Below are 14938 nucleotides of genomic sequence, written 5' to 3'. Positions count from 1 at the left end.
ATCAGAAAGGCAAATACAGGCGATGACTATATCCATGCTTCAACATACTCTTGGAAATCGTTTAAAGCGGATCAGGGAAAATGAAGGTGATGGGATGCGAAATAAATTCTAGTACATTCTGGATCATTTTAGAGATTTCTAGAAACTTCTGGAAAATTCTTTATCACTCTGAAATATTTTACAAAATTCTTCGATATACTCGAACGTTTTGGCACTTGATTCCCAGCTCTTCATAGACTGCCCATCAGAAGTTCATTGTCGTGAGGCCATCTTTTGACACGCACATCTTCGACCAAACACCGCAGTTCCAAACTAAAACCTTCTGCATGGTTGGGGCATGGAGGACTGCCACACCGTACAATCCCCTTAGGCCTGGAAGAGGATATCATAGTGCCATGCTTGGATATGCCACATTTACATTCATTACATATATTAATTATGGGCTCTTCATGTACCATATGCAGTGGAGTCTCAACTTCATGAGTATGTCTGGTTTGTGAGCCAGAAGGCCGTAATGTTACCAGACGAAATGCGTACCTAAGTAAATATTGCTGGTACGCGAGGAACTGCACTGTGAAGTCCTAATTGTCCTTCACCAGACACATCTTCAGGAAGCCTGCAAGCTCAATCACAGCTGGTAGGAACGCGTGTGTTGCAGGGGTGGGCCGCTTCCATTACGTGCTGGTGACTGTCTGCGGCTTCTGCCTCATCTCCATGATTTTCGAGTCTCTGGCGGCGGCCTACGTCACTCCGGCGGCCCAGTGCGACTTCGACATGACGTCATTCGAAAAGGGCTTCCTCAGCGGAACCATCTACGTGGGTGAGTACACACGTCACTAACACTGTGTCTCGCTGGTCGTGCCTTCTCCTTCTTCTCTTGTACACATCTGTCTTACGAGATGAGCCGACTAGACATTTTTCATGTGGCTCTGTCCTCACGGAGAGAACCGTATCCGTTACCGACAGAGAAAGATAAGAGAGAGACATAGAGAGAGAGAGGGGGGGGGGGGGAGGGGCACAGCGGCAGGATCATGGCTCCCCCTCCCACACCCTGCCCAGAAGGGTTTGTAACACATATAAATAAAAAAGTAAAAGTTCTTTTTTTTTTGCAAATTGATGTATCTTCGAAAGTTCTTGACCAATTGTTTTGAAATTTTGACAAAACACTGAATTTTAATACGACTGTGTTTTTAGTTACCTAGGTCTTTAACATATCTATACTACCTCATGGCGCAACATGCAAGCAACCGGCATCTCAGTCGTGAACAGTTCGTCCAAGGAGACACACGTTTCTCAAATTAGTGATTACGAGTTATTGTCATAGTTACTGCTGGAAGAAAATGACGAAGAACACGTTCCACACTAACAGTTGCATAATGGAAACGCTCAAACACAACTCATATTTAGGACAAAGCTTGGCAGAAGTTTCTATGCAACACATGAATCGTATTTTATTTAAAGAATATGATTCATATTACATAATACGTCAGAGTGAATTTTTAGATCTTGGACTAACTTAAAACTTTTACATAAATTAAATATCATTGCAGTCTACTGTCTTCATTCAGAGTAATACCTATTTTAATTCGAAATAAATACGCTGACTGCGAATATCTTGGCATCAACTGTGTTAGATATAGATATTGTATCTATTAGTGACATATGAAAATTTGTGTCCGACCACGACTCGAACCCGTATATCCCACTTACCACGAGCAATTTCTTTAAGCTGTTTAGCTATCCGTGCACGCTAGTTTATTTCTAATTAATTTCGGACGACTGTCAATCGTCATTATTGACTGTTCATCCAGACGTGGAAGTAAATAATACCCATATGCTACTTTCAGGTTGAAAACATGAATGAAAATTCCAGCACTGACACAAACACTGAAACTCCTGCAAAGTGTCCTACAACAGCTGTTTCTGTTGGAAGTGAAGTTGATTTATATGCTGAAAGTCCCAGGGAAAAAAATTAAGAAAATAAAGAAATTGCTGCAGGGAAAAAGAACGATATTTAAATAACAAAGTAGCTTGAGTGTTACCTGAAGCTAAAAGTAGTGGCAGTCGACAGGTTACACATGCGAACAGAATGAATTTAAAAGCTTATGTGACATGTTTTTGGCTAAAGATTTATCACAATTCATTTCACTGGCGTTTCCTTTAATAAACGTTTTCATTTCGTCGGTTACATTACTTCCTTTTCGTAAGAATGTTCATTTCGACCCGTAGTAATAAGCAGCTATATACACTCATGGAAATTGAAATAAGAACACCGTGAATTCATTGTCCCAGGAAGGGGAAACTTTATTGACACATTCCTGGGGTCAGATACATCACATGATCACACTGACAGAACCACAGGCACATACACACAGGCCACAGAGCATGCACAATGTCGGCACTAGTACAGTGTATATCCACCTTTCGCAGCAATGCAGGCTGCTATTCTCCCTGGAGACGATCGTAGAGATGCTGGATGTAGTCCTGTGGAACGGCTTGCCATGCCTTTTCCACCTGGCGCCTCAGTTGGACCAGCGTTCGTGCTGGACGTGCAGACCGCGTGAGACGACGCTTCATCCAGTCCCAAACATGCTCAATGGGGGACAGATTCGGAGATCTTGCTGGCCAGGGTAGTTGACTTACACCTTCTAGAGCACGTTGGGTGGTACGGGATACATGCGGACGTGCATTGTCCTGTTGGAACAGCAAGTTCCCTTGCCGGTCTAGGAATGGTAGAACGATGGGTTCGATGACGGTTTGGATGTACCGTGCATTATTCACTGTCCCCTCGACGATCACCAGTGGTGTACGGCCAGTGTAGGAGATCGCTCCCCACACCATGATGCCGGGTGTTGGCCCTGTGTGCCTCGGTCGTATGCAGTCCTGATTGTGGCGCTCACCTGCACGGCGCCAAACACGCATACGACCATCATTGGCACCAAGGCAGAAGCGACTCTCATCGCTGAAGACGACACGTCTCCATTCGTCCCTCCATTCACGCCTGTCGCGACATCACTGGAGGCGGGGTGCACGATGTTGGGGCGTGAGCGGAAGACGGCCTAACGGTGTGCGGGACCGTAGCCCAGCTTCATGGAGACGGTTGCGAATGGTCCTCGCCGATACCCCAGGAGCAACAGTGTCCCTAATTTGCTGGGAAGTGGCGGTGCGGTCCCCTACGGCACTGCGTAGGATCCTACGGTCTTGGCGTGCATCCGTGCGTCGCTGCGGTCCGGTCCCAGGTCGACGGGCACGTGCACCTTCCGCCGACCACTGGCGACAACATCGATGTACTGTGGAGACCTCACGCCCCACGTGTTGAGCAATTCGGCGGTACGTCCACCCGGCCTCCCGCATGCCCACTATACGCCCTCGCTCAAAGTCCGTCAACTGCACATTCGGTTCACGTCCACGCTGTCGCGGCATGCTACCAGTGTTAAAGACTGCGATGGAGCTCCGTATGCCACGGCAAACTGGCTGACACTGACGGCGGCGGTGCACAAATGCTGCGCAGCTAGCGACATTCGACGGCCAACACCGCGGTTCCTGGTGTGTTCGCTGTGCCGTGCGTGTGATCATTGCTTGTACAGCCCTCTCGCAGTGTCCGGAGCAAGTATGGTGGGTCTGACACACCGGTGTCAATGTGTTCTTTTTTACATTTCCAGGAGTGTAGTTTCGCTTTTGCGAGGTTTCAATATTGCGCCAAGCGCAAAGTTTCGCTTGACGTAAGAGAAATCAAAGGAGCCGCCGTCTGCTTTCTTCTCTGTATACTCCATCTCCGTGCTTTAGCTGTTACGTCCCCTAACCTCCACTCACTACGTAAGGAGACCTCTTCCCACAAATGTATTATTCACACTATTCCTGAACTGCTTTTTGATGTGTGGAGTAATACATGGAGGTGACAAAAGATATAAAATATCGATCTCCACATGTACAGATAGCAGTAGTATCGCGCACACAAGGTATTTTTACTCCGGCGATACGTGATTCGTGATTATGGGCGCACGACAGCTGTTAATAGACTTTGAGCGCGGAATGGTAGTTGGAGCTAGACGCATCTACATCTACATCCATACTACGCAAGCCACCTGACGGTGTGTGGCGGAGGGTACCTTGAGTACCTCTATCGGTTCTCCCTTCTGTTCCAGTCTCGTATTGTTCGTGGAAAGAAAGGTTGTCGGTATGCCTCTGTGTGGGCTCGAATCTCTCTCATTTTATCCTCATGGTCTGTTCGCGAGATATACGTAGGAGGGAACAATATACTGCTTGACTCCTCGGTGCAGGTATGTTCTCGAAACTTCAACAAAAGCCCATAACGAGCTACTGAGCGTCTCTCTTGCAGTCTTCCACTGGAGTTTATCTATCATCTCCGTAACGCTTTCGCGATTACTAAATGATCCTGTAACGAAGCGTGCTGCTCTCTGTTCGATCTTCTCTATCTCTTCTTCAACCCCATCTGGTACGGATCCCACACTGGTGAGCAGCATTCAAGGAGTGAGCGAACAAGTGTACTGTAAGCTACTTCCTTTGTTTTCGGACTGCATTTCCTTGGGATTCTTCCAATGAATCTCAGTCTGGCATCTGCTTTGCCGACGATTAATTTTATATGGTCATTCCATTTAAAATCACTCCTAATGCCTACTACCAGATAATTTATAGAATTAACTGCTTCCAGTTGCTGACCTGCTATATTGTAGCTAAATGATAAAGGATCTTTCTTTCTATGTATTCGCAGCACATTACACTTGTCTACATTGAGATTCAATTGCCATTCCCTGCACCATGCGTCAATTCGTTGCTGATCCTCCTGCATTTCAGTACAATTTTCCATTGTTACAACCTCTCGATATACTACAGCATCATCCCCAAAAAGCCTCAGTGAACTTCTGATGTTATCCATAAGGTCATTTATGTATATTGTGAATAGCAACGGTCCTACGACACTCCCCTGCGGCACACCTTCGGAGGACTTCTCTCAATTGAGAATGACATGCTGCATTCTGTTATCGAGGATGACATGCTGCGTTCTGTTATCTAGGAACTCTTCAATCCAATCACACAGTTGGTCGGATAGTCCATATGCTCTTACTTTGTTCATTAAACGACTGTGGGGAACTGTATCAAACTCCTTGAGGAAGTCAAGATACACGGCATTTACCTGGTAACCCGTCTCTATGGTCCTCTGAGTCTCGTGGGCGAATAGCGCGAGCTGGGTTTCACACGATCGTCGTTTTCGAAACTCATGCTGATTCCTACAGAGTGGATTTCTAGTCTCCAGAAAAGTCATTATACTTGAACATGATACGTTTTCCAAAATTCTAGAACTGATCGCCGTTAGAGATAAGGGGGTATAGTTCTGCTCGTCTGTTCAACGTCCCTTCTTGAAAACGGGGATGACCTGTGCCCTTTTCCAATCTTTTGGAACGATACGCTCTTCTAGAGACCTACGGTATACCGCTGCAAGAACGGGGGCAAGTTCGTTCGCGTACCCTGTGCAATATCGAACTGGTATCGCATCAGGTCCAGCGGCCTTTGCTGTTTTGACCGATTTTAATCGTTTTTCTATCCCTCTGTCATCTATTTCGATATCTACCATTTTGTCATCTGTGCGACAATCTAGAGAAGGAACAACAATGCAGTCTTCCTGTGTGAAACAGCTTTGGAAAAAGACATATAGTATTTCGGCCTTTAGTCTGTCATCTTCTATTTCAGTACCATTTTGGTCACAGAGTGTCTGGACATTTTGTTTTGATCCACCTACCACTTTGACATATGACCAAAATTTCTTAGGATTTTCTGCCGAGTCAGTACATAGAACTTTACTTTCGAATTCGTTGAATGCCTCTCCCATAGCCCTCCTCACACTACATTTTGCATGTGACATTACATTTCGGAAGTCGTTAGGAAATTCAGTATTCCGTGATACACAGCGTTAAGAGGGCGCCGAGAGTACCAAATTGTAGGCATTACATATAACCACTAGTGGCCGACGGCCTTCACTTAACGAAAAATGGTTCAAATGGGTCTGAGCACTATGGGACTTAACATCTATGGTCATCAGTCACCTAGAACTTAGAACTACTTAAACCTAACTAACCTAAGGACATCACACAACACCCAGCCATCACGAGGCAGAGAAAATCCCTGACCCCGCCGGGAATCGAACCCGGGAACCCGGGCGTGGGAAGCGAGAACGCTACCGCACGACCACGAGATGCGGTCCTTCACTTAACGACCGAGAGCAGCGGCGTTAGCATAGAGTTGTCAGTGCTAACAGACAAGCAACACTCCGTGAATAGCAGCAGAAATCAATGTGGAACGTACGAGGAACGTATGCGTCAGGACAGTACGGCGAAATTTGGCATTAATGGGCTGTGGCAGCAGACAACCGACGCGAGTGCCTTTGCTAACAGCACGACGACATCGCCTAAAGCGGGTCTCCTGGGCTCGTGACCATATCGGTTGGACGCTAGACGCCTGGAAAACCGTACCTGGTCAAATGAATCCCGATTTAAGTTGGTAAGAGGTGATGGTAGGAACCGAGTATGGCGCAACCCCACGAAGCCATGGACCCAAGTTGTCAACAAGACACTAGGCAAGGTGGTGGTTTTGGAAAAATTGGAAATTTTAGGTAAGGACTATGGGACCAACTGCTGAAGTCATCGGTCCCTAGGCTTACGCACTACTTAGTGGAACTTAAACTAACTTGCACTAAGGACAAAACATACACACACACACACACACACACACACACACACACACACACACACACACACACATATGCGCGAGGAAGCATTCGAACCTCCAATGGGGTGAACCGCGAAGGTGGTGGTTTCCCTATACTGATGTGGTCTTTGTTTACGTGGAATGGACTAGACCCTCTGGTTGTATTCGGCTACTAAATGTTCCCAAATAACGTTGGAATTTTTGAGGTTGCCTAAGAGCCACAATTGTTTGCGGTTGGTTTGAAAATAATTGGATAATTCCAGAGAATGATTTGGCAATCCAGATCTCCTTATGTGAATCCCATCGAACATTTATGACACGTAATCGAAAGCTCAGTTCGTGCATAAAATTTTACACCGGCAACACTTCCGCAATTATGTACGTCTGAAAAATCAGTATGGCTCAGTATTTCTGCGGGGGACTCCCAGCGACTTGTTCAGTCCATCCTGCACTACACCAGGAGAAGCAGATCTGACACGATATTAGGAGGTATCCGACTACTTCCGTGCCCACCAAAAAAATGGCTCTGAGCACTATGGGACATAACAGCTGTGGTCATCAGTCCCCTAGAACTACTTAAACCTAACTAACCTAAGGACGCCACACAACATCCAGTCATCACGAGGCAGAGAAAATCCCTGACCCCGCTGGGAATCGAACCCGGGAACCCGGTCGCGAAAACGCTACCCCACGACCACGAGCTGCGGACTCCGTGCCCACAGTGTATAGTTCTTCTGCTGCTGTCTGATATGACATGACAATGTCAAAGTCTCTGAACTGAACGGCTATTAGAAGTTTCGGCATTAACGTGGTGTTCCATCCTCAGGCATGATCGTGAGCTCGCACCTGTGGGGCTTCGTGGCGGACACGCGCGGCCGCCGGCAGGTGCTGCTGGTGACCCTCGCCCTCAACTTCCTGTGCTCTGTGGCGGCCGCCCTCATGCCCACGCTGCCCCTCCTCATATTCTTCAGGTTCCTCAACGGCGTCTGGTGAGTTCATCGCAGCCAACGGCGTCGCGTAATGAAGTATTCGGCACTAAGATCGACGAATACATTGATTTATTCAACACAGCCACGGTCTGTCGCAAAAATAATTAATGTAGAGTGATGACGATTTGGGAATATTTTTCTCTATCTAACGTAGTGAAGTGATTAATATTGCTAGATCAGCCGACCAGCGTGGCCGAGCGGTTCTAGGCGCTTCAGTCTGGAACCACGCGACCACTACGGTCGCAGGTTCGAATCCTGCCTCCGGCATGGATGTGTGCGATGTCCTTAGGTTAGTTAGGTTTAAGTAGTTCTAGGGGACTGATGACCGCAGATGTTGTCCAATAGTGGTCAGAGCCATTTGAACCAGTATTGCTAGATCACAGGTCAATGTGAGCGCGAGGTAAGCCATTGCAAATGTGAGATGCTGGTACATTAACAACCGGTGTAACCGGCTGAATGTTAAACGCAAGCCTGAAAACGTGCATGCATTGTGTGGAAAAGATGCCGAATGTCAGTTTGTAGGATAGAGTTCCATGCCTGTTGCACGTGGTCCGCCGCTCGGGATTAGCCGAGCGGTTTCGGGCGCTGCAGTCATGGACTGTGTGGCTGGTCCCGGCGCGGATTCGAGTCCTCCCTCAGGCATGGCTGTGTGTGTTTGTACTTAGGATGATTTAGTTTAAGTAGTGTGTAAGCTGAGGGACTGATGACCTTAGCACTTAAGTCCCATAAGATTTCACACACATTTGAACATTTTTTTTTCTTTTTTGCACTTCGTCCGTCAGTATAGGGACAGCTAATGCTGGTTGGGGATGACTTTGGAGTTTACGTTCAATGATGTCCCATACATTTTCGGTTCGAGACGGATCTGGTGATCAAGCAGGCCACGACAATATGTCGACGCTCTGTAGAGCATGTTGGGTAACAACAGCGGTAATTGGGCGAGTGTTATCCTGTTGGAAAACATCCCCTAGAACCTTGTTCATGACTGGCAGTTTAACAGGTCGAATCACCAGAATGGCGTGCAAATTTCAAGTCAGCGTGCGTGATATAACCGCCAGAGTGCCCCTGCTGCCTTACAAATTCGCACCCCGGACCATAACTCCAAGTGTATGTCCAGTGTGTTTGGCAGGCAGACAGGTTGGTTGCAGGCCGTCAACTACTCTCAGTGTAATCAATACACGGTCATGACTGGCATCGAGGCAGAACCGGTTTTCATCAGAAAAACACCACCCCTCCACTCTGCCCGCCAGTGTGCTCTCGCTTGACACCAGTGAAATAGCAAACGGCGGAGGCAGGGGACCAATGGAAATCAGTGGACAGGCCATCTGGCTCGGTGCTCTCCCTGAAGTAACCGATTTGTAACAGTGTTACTGAGGTGCCAACTGCTGCTCAAATTGCTGCTGTAGATGCGGTACGATGCGCCAGATCCATACGCTGAACACGGTTTTCTTCCCTCTCGGTAGCTGGTCTTCTTGCAATCCCATATTCCCGTGACTACTGCGAGCAGTCACGAACAGTAGCCACATTCATCTACACCTGCATTAACATCTACATTACTCTGCAATTCACACTTAAGTGCCTGGAAGAGGGTTCATCGAACCATTTTCATACTACAGGGTGATTCAAAAAGAATACCACAACTTTAGGAATTTAAAACTCTGCAACGACAAAGGGCAGAGCTAAGCACTATCTGTCAGCGAATTAAGGGAGCTATAAAGTTTCATTTGGTTGTACATTTGTTCGCTTGAGGCGCTGTTGACTAGGCATCAGCGTCAGTTGATGCTAAGCTGGCGACCGCTCAACAGAAAGCTTTTTGTGTTATTGAGTACGGCAGAAGTGAATCGACGTCAGTTGTTCAGCGTGCATTTCGTACGAAGTATGGTGTTAAACTTCCTGATAGGTGGTGTATTAAACGTTGGTATAAACAGTTTACAGAGAATGGGTGTTTGTGCAAAGGGAAAAGTTCTGGACGGCCGAGAACGAGTGATGAAAATGTAGCACGCATCTAGCAAGCATTTGTTCGCAGCCCAGGAAAATCGACTCGCAGAGCTAGCAGAGAGCTGCAAATTCCACAATCAACTGTATGCAGGCTGGAGCGCCACCACATTGGCACTTATCTGTCCGTAACTACCTGAACATCAACTACCCGAGGCGATGGATCGGCCGCCATGCAGCCCGTGACAGAGCACTTCATCACTGGCCTCCAAGAAGCCCTGATCTTACTCCCTGCGATTTTTTCTTATGGGGGTATGTTAAGGATATGGTGTTTCGGCCACCTCTCCCAGCCACCATTGATGATTTGAAACGAGAAATAACAGCAGCTATCCAAACTGTTACGCCTGATATGCTACATAGAGTGTAAAACGAGTTGGAGTATCGGGTTGATATTGCTCGAGTGTCTGGAGGGGGCCATATTGAACACCTCTGAACTTGGTTTTGAGTGAAAAAAAACCTTTTTAAATACTCTTTGTAATGATGTATAACAGAAGTTTATATTATGTTTCTTTCATTAAATACACATTTTTAAAGTTGTGGTATTCTTTTTGAATCACCCTGTACTTCTCTACCATTCCACTCTCGAATGGCGCGTGGGTAAAAGGAACACCTAAATCTTTCCGTTCGAGCTGTAATTACTCTTATTTTATTATGATAATCATTTCTCTCTACGCAGGAGGGTGTCAACAAAATATTTACGCATTCGGAAGAGAAAGTTGGTGATTGAAATTTGGTAAATAGATCTCGCCGCAAAGAAAACCGCCTTTGTTTCAGTCACTCACACCCCAACTCGCGTATCATATCAGTGACACTCTATTGCGCGATAACACGAAACGGGCTGCCCTTCTTTGCACTTTTTCGATGTCCTCCGTCAATCCTACCTGGTAAGGATCCCATACCGGGCAGCAATATTCCAGCAGAGGATGGACAAGTCGGTTTCTTGCATCGTCTAAGTGTTCTGCCAACAAAGTGCAATCTTTGTTTCGCCTTCCCCACAATATTATCTATGTGGTCTTTCCAGTTTCAGTTGCTCGTAATTGTAATTCCTAGATAATAAGTCGAATTGACAACCCTTAGATCTGTGCCATTTATCGTATACCCAAAATTTATCGGATTGCTTTTAGTACCCATGTGGATGACCTGGCACTTTTCTTTGTTTAGTGCTAGTTGCCACTTTTCGCACCATACAGAAATTCTCTCTAGATCATTTTGTAATTGGAATTGATCGTCTGATGATTTTACTAGACGGTAAATTACAGCGTCATCTGCAAACAATCTAAGGGGGCTGCTCAATCAAAAAAAAAAAAAAAAAAAAAAAAAAACTGGTTCAAATGGCTCTGAGCACTATGCGACTTAACTTGTAAGGTCATCAGTCGCCTAGAACTTAGAACTAATTAAACCTAACTAACCTAAGGACATCACACACATCCATGCCCGAGGCAGGATTCGAACCTGCGACAGTAGCGGTCGCTCGGTTCCAGACTGTAGCGCCTAGAACCGCACGGCCACTCCGGCCGGCCTCAGACTATCACCTAGATCATTTATGTGAGTCAGGAACAGGAGAAGGCATATGACACTACCTTGCTGAACGCCAGATATCACTTCTGTTCTACTCGATGATTTACTGTCTATCACTACGAACTGTGACCTCTCTGAGAGGAAATCACGAATCCAGTCACACAACTGAGACGATACTCCATATGCACGTAATTTGAATTAATAGTCGCTTGTGAGGAGCGATATCAAAAGCGTTCTGGAAATGTAGGAATATGGAATCGATCTGAGATCCCTTGTGGACAGCACTCATTACTTGATGGGAATAAAGAGCTAGTTGCGTTGCACAATAACGATACTTTCTGAATCCGTGTTGGTTATGTATCAATTAGTCATTTTCTTCAAGGTGATTCATAATGTTCGAGTACAGTATAGGCACCAAAATACTACTGCAAATTGAAGTCTGTAATTCAATCGGTTACTCCTATTTCCTTTCTTGAATATTGGTGTGACCTGTGCTGTATTCCTGCAAACTCTTCTGCAGTGTCGTAGAAGGAACGTCAATTTCTCGTAGCCCTGTTACACGACCTTGCCCAACCTCAGTGACGTGTTGATAATGGACTCTTTGTTGCCTTAAAGGCATTTTTTATTAATAACTGGCCAAGTCCAGTTCAAAGGTAACTAACGCTGACGACCGGTAAAACGTGTGTTTAAGGCGAACCTGGTTTGCATCCTCGTGGTGGCACTACTGGGGCCACTCTTATGCGACTGGCACGATATCTGAACAGACATCTTTCCGATGACTTTCTTGACTTCCGCAAGGCTTTCGATACAGTTCCCCACAGTCGTTGAATGAACAAAGTAAGAGCATATGGACTATCAGACCAATTGTGTGATTGGATTGAGGAGTTCCTAGATAACAGGACGCAGCATGTGATTCTCAATGGAGAGAAGTCTTCCGAAGTAAGAGTGATTTCAGGTGTGCCGCAGGGGAGTGTCATAGGAACGTTGCTGTTCACAATATACATAAATGACCTGGTGGATGACATCGGAAGTTCACTGAGGCTTTTTGCAGATGATGCTGTGGTGTATCGAGAGGTTGTAACAATGGAAAATTGTACTGAAATGCAGGAGGATCTGCAGCGAATTGACGCATGGTGCAGGGAATGGCAATTGAATCTCAATGTAGACAAGTGTAATGTGCTGCGAATACACAGAAAGATACATCCTTTATCATTTAGCTACAAAATAGCAGGTCAGCAACTGGAAGCACTTAATTCCATAAATTATCAGGGAGTACGCATTAGGAGTGATTTAAAATGGAATGATCATATAATGTTGATCGTCGGTAAAGCAGATGCCACACTGAGATTCATTGGAAGAATCCTAAGGAAATGCAATCCGAAAACAAAGGAAGTAGGGTACAGTACACTTGTTCGCCCACTGCTTGAATACTGCTCAGCAGTGTGGGATCCTTACCAGATAGGGTTGATAGAAGACATAGAGAAGATCCAACGGAGAGCAGCGCGCTTCGTTACAGGATCATTTAGTAATCGCGAAAGCGTTACGAAGATGATGGATAAAGTCCAGTGGAAGACTCGGCAGGAGAGACGCTCAGTAGCTCGGCACGGGCTTTTGTCAAAGTTTCGAGAACATACCTTCACCGAAGAGTCAAGCAGTATATTGCTCCCTCCTACGTATATCTCGCGAAGAGACCATGAGGATAAAATCAGAGAGATTAGAGCCCACACAGAGGCATACCGACAATCCTTCTTTCCACGAACAATACGAGACTGGAATAGAAGGGAGAACCGATAGAGGTACTCAAGGTACCCTCCGCCACACACCGTCAGGTGCCTTGCGGAGTATGGATGTAGATGTAGATGTAGATGAAAAAACATGCCTACCAAATTCCATTTATGTCGCACAGGTTCTTCTTGGCGCTGCAAGTTTTTTTTTTCCATCAGTGTAGTTCGTAATCTGCCCAAGTGCATGAGACCCCGATACAGAACACGATGATCCACCAGAATGTCTAAGGGATCCAAAGCCAAGTGGTCCTGTAACGCAGTAACCCTGTACGCACCAGACTCCACATGCGATGACAGATTACCTCGATGAATCAGGTGGTGCTATTAATCATTTGATGATCAGTAGAGCTGTTGCAAGGCTTTTTTTTCTTTCCTTATTGTTATTTCAATTCCTCAGTAAGGGGTGGGCTGGCGACAGATGAAAACGCAGAGGCTACACAAATTTAAAAGATTTCTGGAACACATAAAAAGGATTCTAAATCCCCGTGGTGTGTGTTTCATATAGCATATGTATGTGTAGTTGCCTAACATTGTCTATGTAATGGAGCTTTCACACATGCAAATGATTAAAATGACCCTACTACTGACAACCTAAACCTAGGGAGTTCAACAAAACGAGGTATCGTCTTGTGGTTTTACTTCAGTTTAGCAAAACAAACAAATTATTTCTACCAGGATGCTGCTAATCCAAATTGTGATACGATACTGCAAATCATTCGTCCTCAAAAGTACTTCATTGATTTACTTCAAAGTTCTTGGCCGATTTGCTTCAATTTTCTATATTCAGATGAAACTGTGAACAGAATTAATGGAAAATTAAATGCCTAGCAAACGAAAAACATCGTGATAAATTGATTGCAATTTCTATCGCGGAAATAAATTACAGGGGCAATACCAGTCTCGGAGATAGTGCTGAGAGACACCACTAGATCACGGGACGAGCGAAAGATTCAGAATTTGACAGAAACATGATTGCAGACTCGTATTTATTGATTATTTGCCGTTGTTACACATTCCATTTACGCTAAAAGATATGTTAGCCGTGTTTCAAGTGATTTTAATTATTAAAATCTACAGTGCTACACAAATGCTAAGACGGTTCTCGGATACAGTACCAACAACAGTCACTAGATGGCGGGCCGATCAAAAAATCAAACAGAACACGAGATTCCCCGAACTGTGAAGTATGTGGTTGAAACAGTTCGAGTCATGCTCGAACACAGCCCTACTTGAAACATTGAAAACTGAACTGAAACAATAGGAGATGAATTTTCCAAAAATACAATGAAGTAAGTCGATAAATCGGTATGTCTTTTTTTAAAATAATTAGACTTCTCCACCTGTGCTAAATGTAAACATGTATTTAAATTGAACAAAATATTACAAAAATTAATAAAATATTTATTCATTAAGCACATGTACATATTTTTAGAGTCAAAATATGTCTTGCAGAAATTTAAGCGACGGAAATGATAAAAGTATCTATTTTACCGTCAGATTTTAGCTGCATTTTGCATTATAGATATGTTTCATAGTTTGCAATTTAAAACTAATAACAGCATATTGGCCGCGCGGGATTAGCCGAGCGGTCTATGGCGCTGCAGTGATGGACTGTGCGGCTGGTCCCGGCGGAGGTTCGAGTCCTCCCTCGGGCATGGGTGTATGTGTGTGTCCTTAGGATAATTTAGGTTAAGTAGTGTGTAAGCTTAGGGACTGATGAACTTAGCAGTTAAGACCCATAAGATTTCACACACATTTGAAAAAAAGCATATTGTATGACGTAATTGTTATCAGTAATCAACTTTTTTGAAATTTTTGAATGTTTGCAAAAGTCAGAACCAAAAATCTAGAACCTGATTTTTATGAATGCTGCAGGTGAAGACATGTTGATTCGTAAGTTTCTGTGGACACCCAATGATCAAATTGCTC

The 14938-nt window shown here is 45.1% G+C and overlaps 1 protein-coding gene across 1 annotated transcript in view; it reads left to right on the top strand.

Moving 5' to 3' along the window:
* LOC126109515 (synaptic vesicle glycoprotein 2A-like) overlaps positions 1-14938 on the top strand; it is a 193538-nt gene that overhangs the window by 10661 nt on the left and 167939 nt on the right. The window contains exons 2-3 of the mRNA XM_049914536.1: positions 659-820; positions 7550-7712. Coding sequence (XP_049770493.1) covers positions 659-820; positions 7550-7712 — 325 coding nt within the window. The remainder of the gene's footprint in view (positions 1-658; positions 821-7549; positions 7713-14938) is intronic.

This window comes from Schistocerca cancellata, chromosome 12 (assembly GCF_023864275.1).
Source record: "Schistocerca cancellata isolate TAMUIC-IGC-003103 chromosome 12, iqSchCanc2.1, whole genome shotgun sequence".
Lineage (NCBI taxonomy): Eukaryota > Metazoa > Arthropoda > Insecta > Orthoptera > Acrididae > Schistocerca > Schistocerca cancellata.
This window is presented reverse-complemented; position numbering and strand designations above follow the sequence as displayed.